Source organism: Harpia harpyja, chromosome 12 (assembly GCF_026419915.1).
Source record: "Harpia harpyja isolate bHarHar1 chromosome 12, bHarHar1 primary haplotype, whole genome shotgun sequence".
Classification (NCBI taxonomy): domain Eukaryota; kingdom Metazoa; phylum Chordata; class Aves; order Accipitriformes; family Accipitridae; genus Harpia; species Harpia harpyja.
This window is the reverse complement of record NC_068951.1, coordinates 43582729-43598710: the sequence shown is the minus strand read 5'-3', so window position 1 is coordinate 43598710 and position 15982 is coordinate 43582729. Positions and strand designations below refer to the sequence as shown.

General features: G+C 39.6%; 1 protein-coding gene across 2 annotated transcripts in view; it reads left to right on the top strand.

The window, feature by feature from the left end:
* LEKR1 (leucine, glutamate and lysine rich 1) overlaps nt 1–15982 on the top strand; it is a 64345-nt gene that overhangs the window by 43876 nt on the left and 4487 nt on the right. Inside the window, exons 7-11 of one of the 2 annotated variants that reach the window (XM_052803879.1) lie at nt 4730–4811; nt 6647–6724; nt 6983–7186; nt 9004–9097; nt 15120–15272. In XM_052803879.1, coding sequence (XP_052659839.1) covers nt 4730–4811; nt 6647–6724; nt 6983–7186; nt 9004–9097; nt 15120–15272 — 611 coding nt within the window. The remainder of the gene's footprint in view (nt 1–4729; nt 4812–6646; nt 6725–6982; nt 7187–9003; nt 9098–15119; nt 15273–15982) is intronic. The other variant, XM_052803880.1, reaches the window with a different exon arrangement.

The window sequence follows — 15982 nt, the reverse complement described above, 5'->3', positions numbered from 1 at the left end:
GCCAAGGAGATGGGCAGGCAGTGATTCATCTAGAAATAGTCACCATCATTTACCCCTCCAAACCTTCTCAGATAACTCAGTTGAACAACAGATGCCAGAAATTATTGGAAAGCCAATAACATAAATAATTTAGATGTTTCTAAGAAGCCCTAATTTCTAGATAAGTTTCTACCTCCTGTAGGATACTGTGCAAGGTGTTGTGTGAATGTTCATCTGTGATGAATAATGTGCATATTAAAAGACAGCAAATATTCACTCCATTCAAACTTCGGGAACTTACTTCACATTGGTCAAATAGACATTGCAACAGAATATGTATATAGAAGTAACCTTAAGCTGTGATTTCTAGGTTTTTTGTTATTATAAGGGGTTTTTTTTTAGTTGCAATACTCTTGTATCAATTCCTTTAAGCAAATTTATCAGTAAGTTTAAAACTGTTTATATTTCATCATTTTCTTCTCTTTCTAGACCATTTATTGCTGAAAAACTCTGGGGAATGGAAAATATGCATGCATATTCACATTTTTTGATATTGTGCAAATAACGTCAAGTGTAGAAATGCTTGTGGATCTCTTGTGATCACACTCTATGAAAAAATGAGAGTGCTGCTTGCAGATTCCCCAGTTTCACATAATTTTTTCTATGGCTTTGAACTAAAATATTTTTCATGAAAATGTATTTTATACAAAGAAAAACGTAAGATATTCTTTGTATTTTTTTACATAGTTTCAGCACAGACGTATGAGGACTACTCTCTTCTTTCTTCCCATGCTGCATCCTCAGAAAGAGGCACAAGCGCTCGGGAGAAGAGCCACGGGTGAGCTAGATACAAAAGGGTTCCTGGGCAACCTCCAGCTTCCCTGGTCCGAGCTCCCACGCAGACAGCCCGACAGTGCCCAGTCAGTACCATGGCTCCCTTTTTCCTCCACCCACATTAGCAGCACTTTATGAAAAACTGCAGTTACAGAATCGTAAAATCATTTTAGAGATGATACTACTGTACTGCTACTACAGGAAGTTTTGTTTTCGAAGTGTCTTTTTTTAAGAGTCTTCTGAGAAATGATCTTAGTGTCATTTGTGTATTCGTCTCTTAGTAGCATCAGTGAGAAGAGTTTGGGGGTTTGTGCTCTTCTGCTGGTTAATGCAGAAGTACCGGCGCATCCATAAAATTGGCAAAAATAAAGGTAAGCTTGTGTTTTTGTCTGGCCAGTGATTAAGCACGTACTTTTATTTAAATAGTGGGCTTTCCTGATTTTTAATTTTTTTTTAGAGGACAATCAGTCACCCGGTAATAGGCAAAGCTCTTAAATAGGGACTAATATTCCCATACTGTTTAGGGGAAAAGCAATTGGAGCAAATTTACATTACAGTTTCAGAGTGAAGTGAATATTCGTGTACATTTGGCTGCTCCATTCACTGCTGTGTTCCTTCGCCATAGTTGGTGACTTATTTATAAAGCATCACCTGCTATACTTTCGGGTAAAAGAGACAGCTAATTTGGTTGATAAACAGTTGGTATTGTTGGAGACCTGGAAAGCAACGTGAGAAAATAGACTACTTCAGATATAATCATCCCTGGAATGGAAAATAGAGTACAGAATGCAAACAATGAAGCAGAGCCTTTGAGGGGAAAAAAGAAAAAATCTGCTCTCCAGGCTGGAGAGGGTTTGCTGTGCTTCCCACTGTGGCCCTGGCTGTGCTGAAAGGGGCTGCTTTTCCCATTGGAAAGCATTTCAGTCTGAGTTTTGCTCTCAGAGCTTTCACCTCTATTTCTAGATGAGATAAATTACTTGCATAACCTTAAGAATACTGGTTTGGGTTTTGGTTTTGGTTTTTGTTGAGGTTTTTTTTGGTGTTTTGTTTTTTTTTTTTTTTAAGAACAGCATATCATTATGGACTCTTGGATTTCCAAATCCGTGACAGGAAAAATTCCATGCAAATTGCCATTTTTCAGTATAATTTGGCAACATTAACATTTTATGAGTTAATACCTTGCAACAGCATTGGAAAAAAAAGAAAAATAATGACTGGAAGTAAATAATCTTAGACCTTCTCTCTATTTGTCGGTTCTCATGCAACACTGTTGATTTCTTAGTGTATCTATAGATATATACACACTGTTTTTCAGTGTGATACTGCTATAAACTATACATGGTGATTAAACACACTTTTTACTTTTTCCCAGCAATACTGGTCTTTTCAACCTGTTCAAAAATTACGTTTTCTGTGATGTCTCATGTTCCATGGAGTAGGTTGAAGTGTTTCAAGGAGACAAAAAATAAACTTGAATGGCATCAGTTTGAGGCAGCTCACTATGTGCACAGCAAAGAGTGCTATCAGCTTCCCGTGTGTGCTAAAAAAATGAACAGATTAACTCCAGGAGGATCTATAATGTCCAGGTCGGTTCGCTTCTGTCGATCAGGACTTGTAATGAGCAGCGCTCTGTGTGCATCCATTCCCATTTATTAAAAGGCTTTTTTCTTGAATATCTACCTACACTCTTCTATTTGCTCATTTCATTAGGTAGACTCTGACTGATGTGAATCAGAGTAGAAGCTATTTCAATGTTAAAAGATTAGCAACGTAGCAATATCTATTAACAATTGCAAAAATGAATGCAGGACTAATTAGTATTTCTTTTTCTGGAATGTATAAACACAATGGCAATGGTATGTTATACAAAAATATATTTTATTTGTTTTGTTGTCAGTGGCAGGTGGTATAGAAGGTGCTTCTATAATAAACTTCCACTGACTTTTGCAAGGGCTTAGTCAAGCCCAGAGAAATTTTAACTTTCTCTTAAAAAAGCTCTTTATAAATGCTGATAGTTTGGGAATGTATCTGACAGGTAGTGTGTACTTTACCCTACATAATTCTTTCCCTGATTTTTTTTGTTGTAGTTTGAGATAATGAACAGCTTTCCTTTTCCCTTTATTGAAAATAGGGGAATCTTTCACGTAGTAGGATTTAGCAAGATAAGGTGTGACATGGGGGATCGCTGGCAGGAAATCCCACTCTGGGGTTATCCGTCGTCATGATAGTTGCTGGAAACGACTGAAACAGGCACATAGGAAAAGTTACAAAAATTCAGTGAATTCTGATGTCGGAAGTGATAAATTTAAGAACAGGAATCACAGTTAGATTTGGCTTCTTGGAGCTTTGAAGATGGAGAGATTGGACTCTTTGTGGCTGTTCACCTTCAGAGAGGAAGTCAGCTAATTTAGTTTGCTCTTGCGTTTTGAGGGAAGATCTTGCTTTTTCTTCCACTTCTAGATTTGTTGCAATGTTCTATCGTACATTTTTTTCCATGTAGTTTATGATGCTACCTTTTTTGTAGAGGCAGCTTTGATTTCAGGTTGTTGTTATGCTTTCTTGAAAGCCAGCTCTCCTTGTTCGTGAGCATATTTAGATATGCTCATTAAGATGAGAATCAGATTAAGGTATGTGCTGTTACGTCAGTTTATAGGGCTCCAAATCTTAAAGTTAGACTATGCTTATGATTTAAAAAAAAACAAAAGGATAACATTATGCCACACAAAACTAGATGAGATTTCTTTCATATGTAACTGTTTAAGAAGGTTGCGGAGTTTGAATTATTTGTTATTGTGTTCTTTGAGACAAAATGGTCTAATATGTGTCACTAAGGGATTTTAAGTAAGCTTTTAAAATTAGTTTGCACCTGTAAACAAACAGACAGATATAGTTACAGATGGCAAGAACGTTTGCTCTGTTCTCACCAGCCTGTATTTTTGCACAGCACATGCTTGTAATCTCTGTGCACCAAAATTCTTGGGTGCTGTGCTGCAAGTGCAAACTGACGGCCGTCTGTCCTGCACAGCCGTGTTTGGAGAGACCCGGCTTACTCAGAGGGGTGAAAGCTAATAAATCAGAAGTGTTACATTGTCTACTGGGAGTAAATGTCACTTTTTCATTTACATGAGACTGTGCAGAAGGAGTGATATTTAACAGTTCTTTTATCTTTGCTCAGTATTTTCTTTGGAAGCTTTTTTTCCAAGTGTGGAAAAAAAAAAGATAATTGAACTGGTTGTACAGATGAAAAGAACTGGGATATATATCAGAAAAAAGGCAATGGCAGTTGAAACTGATAGGTGATGTGTTCTGAACGATAACATTTAGCTAAGAGACTCTAAGACAAAATATATAGTACCATTAAGTCAGTGTCAATGTTTTATATGAAGTAGCATTAGCAGGTTATTTTCAGGTCCACCTTCCTGCATGCTTTTGCTCTCAGCATTATGTACAAACCATATGGTTTAAAACATTGCATATTTACATTTAGTTGAATTTGATGTTTCCTGCTAGGATAAAAAAAACCAAATAAACAAAACCCAGCTTCTTGCTATAAAGCCAGTCTCTGCTAGTGTATGACTAGAAATTGGAAGGCTGTTCTGAACTGAAGTATACAGCGATGTAACAGCGTTCCAACTTTTTAAATAAAAGTAATTTGTTATTCTTAAGAAAATATAAACAACTGGCTTATACGGTTTGTAAGCAGTGAGAAATCAATTCAAATATTACAAATCATAAACCGTCCTTTTCACAGATGGCCATTTTGCGTTGTTCAGAGGCAGTGCTGTGATCTACTGCTTTGCCTGTTTGAGGTGGGAGCGAGGAGCTACATGTCTGAGATGCAAATAAAACACTATATGTGTAAAAGTGAATTATTTTAGTATAAATACAGGCATGAAACCCATGTTTTTGTTTTCAGATTTAACAAATCAAGTAGAGACAATTGGACTGAAGCTGCAGAAGGTAACAGCCGAGACAGACCACTACAAAAAGCTGTTAATGTAAGATTTCCATTTGCTTGATTGTTTTGCCACTGCGCATAGAGCTGTAACAGACCACTTTTTTTCAGAGCACACTGCTTGTCACGATTTCAGAAGGTTATGACCAACAGAGAAAATATTTTATCGTCATATTAAACAGTCTGTATTTCTAACCGGCTGACCGAGCATGTCTGTTTGTGGAAGCAGGGCTTTCTTCCCCCAGCTGTGTTTAATGCTAGAGCAAAGAGGGGGGTTAAGTCAGCTCAATCGGATGCTTCATTTAACACACAAGCGTAGGATACATTTTGTGAAATCCACATAACTTCTGGACTAAAAAGGTATGTGGAAAGTAGTATTTCACATTGTAGGTTTGGAGTGGAGGGAAGGGTGCAATAAAACTAATCAGAAACTTTAGTATTCAGTCAGTGACTATGATTTCTTTTTTTATTCCCCCCCCGCAATGTAAATTTGCTGTGTCTTTTCCCCATGCACCAATATGCTCTTGCGGTTTGTAATTTTACTGTGTTGTGCCTATGGTTTCAAGTAAGAGTATGCAAAACATAAATTAATAGAGAAAAAAATAGAATGTCATCATATACTTGTCAGAGCTAACTGAAGCACGATGACTGAAGAGAGCACTCTCATGGAGTAAAAAATTCGGCTTGATCCGTCTCCAGCCCACCCGCAGGGAGCAGTGCCTGCCCCTGCAGACTAAGGGGAGAGCAGAAAGGAGTCCTCTATCAAAACTGGAGGAGATAAGAAAAAAGATGCACCTCTTAAATGTTGTTGTGCTGTTGCACACTGTTGCCCTGGGTTACTGTTTAAATGGCCAAGCAAGGGCCGTGCAGCGTTCCCTGCGCCCTGAGGCTGCCCTCCATTGACTTTTGTGGGAGCTGTGTCGGGCACCCAAAATCCAGGGTCCCGTCCAGACACAGCGGTGCTGAGTGGGACCTGTGTTGTCACCTCTAAAATCTGGGATCTGAATGCTTTCCTGTATTTAAAATCCTCATTGCTTGCATATAGCATAGAAAATCATTCCAGAACAGCAGCACTTCATAATTCACTTTATAACACTTTATAATTCACTACTGAAAATAAAAAATTACTGTTTCAAATATTAAGCTCAAAAGCAATGAACTAGTACTGAAAATCTCGAGACCAGCTATCATTGGTCTTTTTCTGTGTTTCCTGAAATTTAACCAAGGATTCATTCTTCTGTGATGTGTACTTTCTGGTTTCGGTTCCTATATTCAGAGGGTCTGATCATAACAAGGTTGTAAATATTTGGAATGCTTAGCAACAAAGTGTTTTAATGACAATACAAGTATTGAGTATGAAAAAAAGATTTTATGAACACAGTTAAATAAACCGTAAATGGTTTCCAAATGTAATATTAAAATTTCAATGTAATATGGGTAAAATTTAATAAAATAACATATTCTATATCTGTTTAAATGTAAATATGAAGCTTAACCATGGTTATTAATTGGTGAAATGATGGCATAATGACAAGAAACCTGCAAAGTTTCCAGCCCTCTTACCTACTAAATTGTTTTGTTCATTTTTATTCATATCTTACTTGAAACTTTCATCAGTGTTGCAAGATCTCACTTTCTTGTTTGCAATATTAAACTTGTTGTGATCCTAGGTTAGGCTGAGATTACATTGGAAGTGTAACTTCCAATTATTTAAAAATGTTAGCTAGAACGGAAAGAACGTTTTGTTTGTTGTCCGCCTTTTAACTGAAATAGAAAAAGAAAGTTAGATAATACATCAATAAATGACGTTCGGGTTACTGCATGAGTAAAGGCTATCATTTCTTTGGACAATACACTTTTTTTTTAATGTTTTCTTAGGGTGAAATCAGCGGAACTTGATGTCTGTCAGAATGAACTGAAAAAAATGAAATACGAAAATGGAATTTCTGAATCAAGGTAAATGCTGAAGTTGTGTTTCGTAACACAAATTTCTGAGCAGTGAGAGCAAAAATTTTGTGATTTTAATGCAGTTTTTATACAATCATTTTTTTCTATTTTTGTGTTCAAGTCACTAGATTTAACTTCATAAAGGATACACAGGTTTTTGTCTAATATTTTATCTTCCAGGTACAAATGATTTCCGTCAATTTAGTTTCTGTCTGTAAATAAGAATATAGTAACTACGATGCTGATACTTTTTTATTTCATCTGTAGACTTATGAAAGAGCTCAAGGAAAAGGAGGAATCTCTTCTAATTTGCCAACAAGTATGCAAACATTTACAGGAAGAAGTGGCTGAGAAAGAAAGGAAAGAAGAAGATCTAAAAAGAAGAACCGGTCGATCAGAAAGTGAGCTGGAAGCACTTAAAGCTCTTCTTAGACAAACAGAGGAAGAGGTGGTGATGTTGAAACAAGAAAGGTAATCGGAGCTGAGTCACCACGGGTAACCTCCTGTGACTGTACGTTCAGCCCAGATTGTCTTTTTGGAAATCTATTAAAAATAAAACATTTCTCCTCTGCCAGATCCTCAACCCCTCTCGCTGTTACCAAAAGGACAGATAGATTCTGTAAAGCACCAGAGGTGGCTTCTGCCAGTCGGGAGGCGAGGCGGCAGAATGAGGAGTGTGGCTATGGGCACTGGGCAGACTGGGAGAGACCTGCCGGTCCCAGCTCCGTGTTCTGGAGTCGCTGCCTTGCCTGTGTGCTCAGGACAGTCCTGCCCTGCCACTGCCCTCTCTTATCTCCTGCTTTTAGGGCAAAACTCTAAAAGCCTTGGCAGCCCTGAGCTCATATCCTGAAATATTGGAATTAATTCGATTTTTTAAAATTATTACAATATAGACAAAACTTGAATGACAAAGAAAAGAAAATCCTATTAAAAAAAAAAAAAAAGCAGGGGGGAATGCCCTGCTTTGCAGTCCAGGGCTTCAGCTCAAGCTTAATCTAAACACCCATTTACTGCAGTTGTTATAGCTGCTATTTGTATTGTGAGGTTTGTAGAGCAAAAGCCCTGGAGAGTTTAAATTCTTGTAACTTATGTTATTAGCAACTTTCAAACCATAATAATGCTGTAAATATTACAATACGCCAGGTTATTGGATACAGTCTAGTATTTGGTGAAGTGTATGGACAACTTCCTGCCAGTCTAGTCTTATTTTGAAGGTTCTCAGATATCAATGAAGCTGCCGTTTTCCCTGTAATTACTTTTCAGATGTGGAAAATAAAACACTGAGCTTCTGAGAATTGTCTTTCCCGGAATGGTATTTAGTTTGAGTGCTTTTGTTTCAGACTTGTGCACTTATGAACCTAAATCCACACTTTTTAAAATTGTTTGGAGTGTAATCTACATACCCTGTTTTATTCCTAACAATCACAGGCTTGTTTTAGTATTTAAGTGTCCTGCTAATAAATTTTCAGTTACTGATAAATTAGCTCGTCATTTACTAGCAAAATAGAAAGTGCTGTCCCCTACCTAAGACATGGCAGTACGTTATTTTTTTGATTTGTGTACAATGGAAAATGTATTCATAAAAGTGGCTTTTGGAGAAGATAAGCATTTTCTGAGAGTGATGTACACCAAGAGGCATTAAGCTATTTTCATATTAAAGGATTTGAATATTCCCCGTACTTTAGTACCTGCATGAAAAGATACTACATGTTAATTTAATAATATTTCCCTTCTACTTAAACCCCAGATACACGAGTTGTTCCAGTCAATACATTGCTAATAATCTAAGTTACAAGAATTTAAACTCTCCAGGGCTTTTGCTCTACAAGCTTCATATAACAAACAGTAACTCTAACAATAGAAAGCACTTGGTGGTTTTAATTCAAAACCTATGACAATTTTTTAATTAATGATAGTAATATTCTGAGGTCATTAAATACAATTTCTGGTTTGAATATTATAACAGTTTTTCAGTGTTCTTAAAAACTTCACTTAAGAAATATTAAAAATATTTGAGGTTTAAATATGTGTGTGTGGAAGAAAGATCAACTACAGTATTTTCTTTAAAACATAAAATTCATAAAGCATGTGATGGCATTATGCAAATGCTAAGTAGTGATTACTGCTGTGCCTCTGGGCTCCAGGCAGGATTCCTGGGCTTATTGCACAGAATACTAAACAAAGAGGAAAAGACGAGCCTTTGCCACAAAGGACTTAATTGCAAGAAAATGGCATACCACCAATCTGGGCAGAGCACGTATTTACATACGAGTTTTTGTGGTTTCTAGGGAGTTAATGCTGATTTCTCATCAGAACAGAACAGAGCAGCTGCAGGAAACATTAAGACAGAAGATGCGGAATGAAGATAACTGGAGGGAGAAGGTAATACTGGATGTGCAGTTGGCACCCTTTCGATTTCTTCTTTATTTTTTTTTTTTTTAGTTGTAGTCAGCTGTCACGAGTGAGTACAGTAAGCCAGATACCTGTCTCCTCAAGTGCAAACATGTCAATAGTGTTCTTTGTACAAGAGGTTTTAATGGGTGATCTCTCTACATAGGTTGGAACTGAATGCAAAAGGTGTTTAGCATGAGTGTTTACAGACTTGGCAGATGTTCAGGTCTGATCCAGACTTCCCAGGTTTCAGGGTATTTGCAAAGCGCCTGTGTTAGGAGTGCAGTCCCTTGGAAGCCTGGATATGAGGAGCAAGACTGAGCCTGTTCCTCAGAACCTCTGTTTTTCCAAGCTCCATGCTTTCCCTGTGTGCTCTGCAGCAGGAAAAGCCCAGTCTCACCAGCCGTTGTCCTACGTGAGCTCCAAGGAGGTGAACGTACAGAGCCTACCTTGTTCTGTGTGCAACTGTCCAGGTTATAAACCCTGAACCACAATTCTTCATGGGGAAGTGCATCAGTGCCTGGATTTGTTTCCCTACACGTCTCGCAGAGAAGCATAGGAAAGCATATATTTAATATTGAAGTAGTTTCCCAGTAAAAACAAGGTTGGGCATTGTTGCCATGAGAGAGAGAGAATGCAGAGCCTTCCTTCTTGTAGGTTAGGTGAACTGAAACTGAAGATTGCTATTTGTAAAACAAATCTATAAAATAAATAATAAACAGATGAGCAAAAATGTCCTTTCCTTAGAAGACAGGTATTTGCAAACCAAAGCAGAGCTAAACAAAAAAGCTGTTTTAGCATAGTGATTCTGGAGCTATTTGGAGTTGTCGAATAGCAAAAGGCAGCGGAGCTGTTAGCCGTACAGCTGACAAGGAAGGCGAGGGGCGTGTGGATACCCTGCCTGGTACTTATGGCAGCTATGAACACAGAATACATGTTCATGCCATCCCTGGGATGATTCTGTCACTCATGGCAATAGGCAAGTAAGAAGTAACATGATAGTTTTATCCTTTCCAAGTCCTCTGTGAACATGAAATTTGTTGTTGTTTTGATATGAGCCCATAGTTCCCGCTGGCGTCAGGACAAGTCCCCACATGTATGGAGAGGAAAACGACACTCCCAAATTAGCAGTGTCACCTAGCTCAACACCTGAAGTACCTGGAGCAAGCGTTGCTTTCAGCCTGGGGGCACAGGGAAGCTTGTGCAACCTGGGGTTCGGGGGACGTGTGCCCCTCCGAGCAGCCTCCCTGCCGAGTGCTTGAGAGTCACCTGGTTGTGCCTGATGTGGCAGGCTGTGCGTGCCCACCGACTGAGCGAACAGCTCGGTGGGAGATGGGTATTGGCCTGGTGAGCGTGTGGCTAATTACAGCATGGGACCCTCAGCAGAAGGTAGGTAGTGCTGGCTGTCAGCTGCAGCTGGGGGCTAGGAGAGGGGGCTAAGGAGCACGGTGGGTAGGTGGAGGAGTGTGGTTAGACTGGGGAATTGGGAAGGGAGACGTGGTAGCAAAAAGAAGGCATGTGGCTCGTCCATTTACTTGAGCTGGGGGTCCTCACAATAAAAAAGAGCTAAAGGAGTTGCGCAGTGAAAGTCCCGGAGCTAGGACGGACCTCTTGGGTGCGAAAGGCTTCTGCTCTTTCTGCTGACCTCTAGCATCACCAGGTCCTTTCAGGCAGCCACATCTCTGCCAGATAGGCTCCTGCTAATGACTCTGCTGGGTTTTTTTACTTGCCTTCCCTTCAGATCAGAGCAGTATGGGGATAAAGACGTCAGTGAAATTTACTGTGAAAATACCTCTGTATTTAATTTGCAAAGACTTGACACTCCTACAACTTGGCTTCTCCTTTGTTATTTTATTCATTGACTCTTACAAAAGTCTCTAAAGCCACTTTCATGTGCCACCTGGGGTCTTTTGGTAATTGGACGATGGTTCCTTTCACAGTGAGGAGGAAGGGGAAGGTGGGAGGGAGAATGATACACCTTCCATACATGCATGCTCCTTTATAAATGCCCATTTTTCCTTTATTTAATGGAGTGAAGGAAAAACAAAATTAAGTAAAGGCTACAGATGAGAAGGATGGTTAAAGTACAGCAGGAGGACACCCTGAATTCAGGGGGTAACTGGCTTGGTTGGGGAACAGAGAGTGGGAAAGAGATTAGGTCTAGTCCTGGTCCATGGATGTAGGATGCAACCTTATGAAAATAGCTCAGATGCAGGGCAGCAAACCCAGCTGCGCACCTGCCCTCAAAGCACCTCGCCACGGCCGAGCCGGTGCTGTACGCGTTGCACAGGTCGGTTCCACAAGCATAAACTCCTGTCAACATGTGTTTTCTTGTTAGAAGGGTTTCCTGCCGCTAGTCATATCTTGAACTGGTATTATTACATTCTACAATGTTAGGTTATAATTTGTTAGTCGTCTGTTAGTATGTACTTGGGTTTGGGGTCTTCTGTGGAAAAATATTTTCAGCTGATTTAAAAAATATATGTGTACGCCCGCCGTATGTGCTAACTGAATGGGTTTCTCAGCTAATTGCACAGCTGGTTGGAATGGGGCAATGCTACAGCCCCTTGTTTATGGGCTTTGAGCAGCCTCACTGTGTAACAGCGATCTCAGGAATCGGGACCTTTGGCTCTGCTCTGCACGACAGATTGCTTTTTCTTGGAGTTTTGGGTCATAGAATCATAAAATTGTTTGGGTTGGAAAAGACCTTTAGGATCATTGAGTCCAACCGTTAACCTGACACTGCCAAGCACACCACTAAACCATGTCCTTAAACGTCACATCTACACATCTTTTAAATCCCTCCAGGGATGGTGACTCCACTGCTTCCCTGGGCAGCCTGTTCCAGTGCTTGACAGCACTTTTGGTGAAGAAATTTTTCCTGATGTCCAATCTAAACCTCCCCTGGTGCAACTTGAGGCTGTTTCCTTTCATCCTATCACTAGTTACTTGACAGAAGAGACCAGCACCCACCTCACTACACCCTCCTTTCAGGTAGTTGCAGAGAGCGATAAGGTCTCCCCTCAACCTCCTTTTCTCCAGACTAAACAGCCCCAGTTCCCTCAGCCGCTCCTCATAAGACTTTTTGTTCTCCAGACCCCTCACCAACTTGGTTGCCCTTCTCCGGACACGTTCCAGCACCTCCATGTCTTTCCTGCAGTGAGGGGCCCAAAACTGAACACAGGACTCGAGGTGCGGCCTCGCCAGTGCCCAGTACAGGGGAACAATCCCGTCCCTGCTCCTGCTGGCCACACGGTTTCCCACACAAGCCGGGATGCTAATGGCCTTCGTGGCCACCTGGGCACACCGCTGGCTCGTGTTCAGCTGGCTGTCGACCAGCACCCCCGGGTCCTTTTCCGCTGGGCGGTTTTCCAGCTGCTGTGAAGTTCTGAGCTGGAGACTCCAACTGGGATTGGAGTCCAGCTGCCAGTGTCTTCCAGTGGGATTTGGAAAGCTGTTTACCATAAACAGCTGTGAGCGTGTAAACTTTGTTTTAATCTGCAACTTTTTCACATGAGCACCAAAAAAACATCAAACTGAATATAAGAAATTACAACAACAACAATCTGTGAAGGAAAAATTGAAAATAGTGTTGAACAATAACTCTGACTTTTCTGATTTAAGCCTTACATAATTGCTGACTAAAATGACTGTCTGTCTTCTCTGGTTCAGTACATGATAAGTGTCTGAAAGCTTTATTTAGTCTCAGGAAAATTTTGGGGCTACTAGCAATTAAGATCAGTTACATTTCTTCTAAAACTTCTTAACGTCTCTGTCACAGGATATAATTTTAGAATGAGGTCACACTGTCTGCATAATCACAATGTATTGTTCAACCTGACATTAAAACAAGATAAAGACTGCTACTAATAAGAGAGAGCAATTACAGCTTTGGTATCACAACCATTAAAATGCAGTGAACGGCAAGTGCTCTAAAAATGTTCTCATCAGAAAAATGAATCAGAAATGTGACAAAATGACAAAGTTATCTTTTTCTTGGGTCAGTGTGCCATTACGTAAGTATAAAGCGTTCCAGTTTTCTATTTAAAATACAGATAAACCTTAAAATTGTTTTAATGGAACAACAAAAAAATCTCTTTTACAAAAGATTTTTAAGATTGATGTAAACACTTGTTTTATGGATTTTTAAAATATTAATTAATGAGGGGCATGTAAGTGGTTTTAAAGCAATTAGTAGCCATTACGCTTTCTTTGAAGATCAACTGCCATTTTATTTCCTGTTCTGCTTATCAGCTTTACTAGCTTCAAGTGTTAAATGTGAAAAATGCTTGTACAATCTTCAAAATGAGCTCAGTTTTTTATACTGCCTTTATTTTTTAGTCTTTGTAATCAAGTAGCATCCAACATACGATCTGTTTCTATAATAATATGTAGAGTTAATAAATTTGTTTTTCTACGATTAGAATCCCAACTCCCATATCTAATAATGTAGAAGATATATCTGTAATAATAATAACAACAATAATAATAGTCTACTTTGAGGATCTTACAAATATACCAGCTTTAAGTTAAACATTAGTGGGGCATTTGTGCCTATTCCATGGCCAGAATTTGGTATATTTTGATTTAAAAAATAATGAAAATATTTTCAGTTTATCTTTTCCCCAAAAAGCGTTAGGGGGATTTGTTATACTTTCACTCGTAATTAGTGTGTGAAATTAGATAATTGTAATTAAGCTCATTCTGGGCTTTTCTTCGTTTAATAATTTAAAGTAATTAGGCTAGTGTTGTGCATGTTTAATGTGCCTTTCATATTCTTTCAGCGTGCTACAGTTAAGTCCATTAGAATTCAGCCTGCAGAAATATAATATTAGCATACTGGTTTAGGAAGAATATTTTTCAAAATATAGCCTTCAGTACTTCCTCCAGAATCCAGGCTTTTATTTTCAGGAGATTATGGCTGAATTTTTGAATTTGAATTTGCAATATTAAATAGATGAGATGCCTTCAGGACTGGGATATTTTACCCAGAATTTGCAACGCTTTCACTTTCCATTTCTCCGCTTTTTTGTCCAGCGCTCGTCCCACACACATACCATCAGTGCCGTGTTGTCTGGACCCTAGAAGGAGCTGGAGCTGCTCCTTGCTGTCCCTGCGCCGTGCAGCCTCGCCGCTCCCTCTAACCTCGACTTGGCGATGGAGCCGCGTGCCGTCGGCACCGGGCGATGCTTGGAGAGGCAGGCATCCCGCCGATGCCTCGCTGAGAGGTTCTGCGGAGATTCCTCTCTGTGCTCCTTCCCCTAGTTTTCTGCTGTTTACAACGGATTTAGTGGAAGGGGGACACGTGATAAAATCGGTATGCGGTCCTAACGCGCGCTGCGCTTCTGAAGTGGAAGATGGCACGCGTGGAGTATGTGTTATCTGAGTGTGGTCCCTGGGAGCAGACAGACAAACATTTTATATGGTAATTGCTATTTCCCGACGAGGCTGAGTGGCAGAGCATGAATAAAAAATGATTTTATAAGAAAGAGTTAACATCTTTGAATATTGAGCTTATGGCCCATTTTTAGCACAGTAGATGTTGTTTACTGTGAAATGTGTCATTTTGCTGCATCTGAAAGTAATAACGGGCTGAGTTTTACCTCCAGAGCGAATGCTTCCAGCAAAGTAATCAGCTATTTTAAGAACCAGCTAAGGATTTTGTAGTTTAGTGTTTTCATAGCGATTTAGCGTGAAGTTCAGCTGCCTAAATTTAGGCATCTAGCACCACTTGAGACACCTCGGGGCTTGTAAGACATCTTCCTGGGGCTGCCGGCTGGGAGTCAGCGCTGATGCTCTGCGGAGCAGGAGCCGTCCGTGCCGCCGTGAGCCAGCGGGAAGCGGGAGCTTTCCCTCGCCAGGCTCCAGTGGTTGCAATCATGCGGATGTGTTTGTCCAGCGCCCAAAATTTCAGTCTGCCAAATTTCACATCACTTCATTTATGGCAGTGTGGAATGTGAAAAATATTTTAAGGTGAGTTGCTACATATTGTGAAAAAACACTTGTTCCCTAGATGGAAATTGATCTGGCTAAAGGTGAAGCACGACACAAAGAAGCGATTCTTAAAGTCAAGGAAGAAGCGAGGGTGGAACTAGACATTGAAAGACAAAAACAGCAGGAATTAATCACAAAATATCAGAGAGATCACGAAGAGCTCCAGAAGAAGGTGTGTAACACTTGAGAAAAGTTTTGTGGCAGTAGATAATGTAAACTTCGGAGAAACAGTATGTGAAGGAGTAAAACCTTCTTTATGTGTAGTCCTGTATCTAGATGATACAATATTTTTTTTTTCCCAGTCTTAGCATATGTTTCAATTATTACTATTTTTTTTTATGGAACGGGTTAATAAGTAATTATTCCACTTAGTTAAATGGTGTGGAAGTTCTTCCTTTACTCACATTTTCTCTGCCCAGAGTTCATCTATGTCCATTGACTGTAGCTGTTAATTATTTTTAAACTGACATCATCATTTTTTAAAAGCTTTGGACTGTTTCAGACTATGACAGGTTGTCACAAAACCATCTGCACTGTTTTCTCCCTTCCCAAATTAGTTCAGCATGGATGGGCTAAGGTCCAGTGGCCAGTTAACTGCTTTCTTGTCTATATTGGTGGTTGCATCACATGCAGTTGGCTCTTCCCAGCTACCCAGATGTATGGTTTTTGAAATTTTATATAGAAATTGAAAACTGTACCTATAACCTTAGTTTTCAAAAGGTTTGATGCATTTCTTGAGAATTCTGGAAAAATCAAAGAAATTTGATGAAATTACATTGTTATTTAAAATTTGTTACGTTACACAGTGTTTTGAAGAGCTGAAAATAACAGTTTGGCTTAGTTCACTTTACAGATATTTGACTATGATTTTAAAACCCTGAA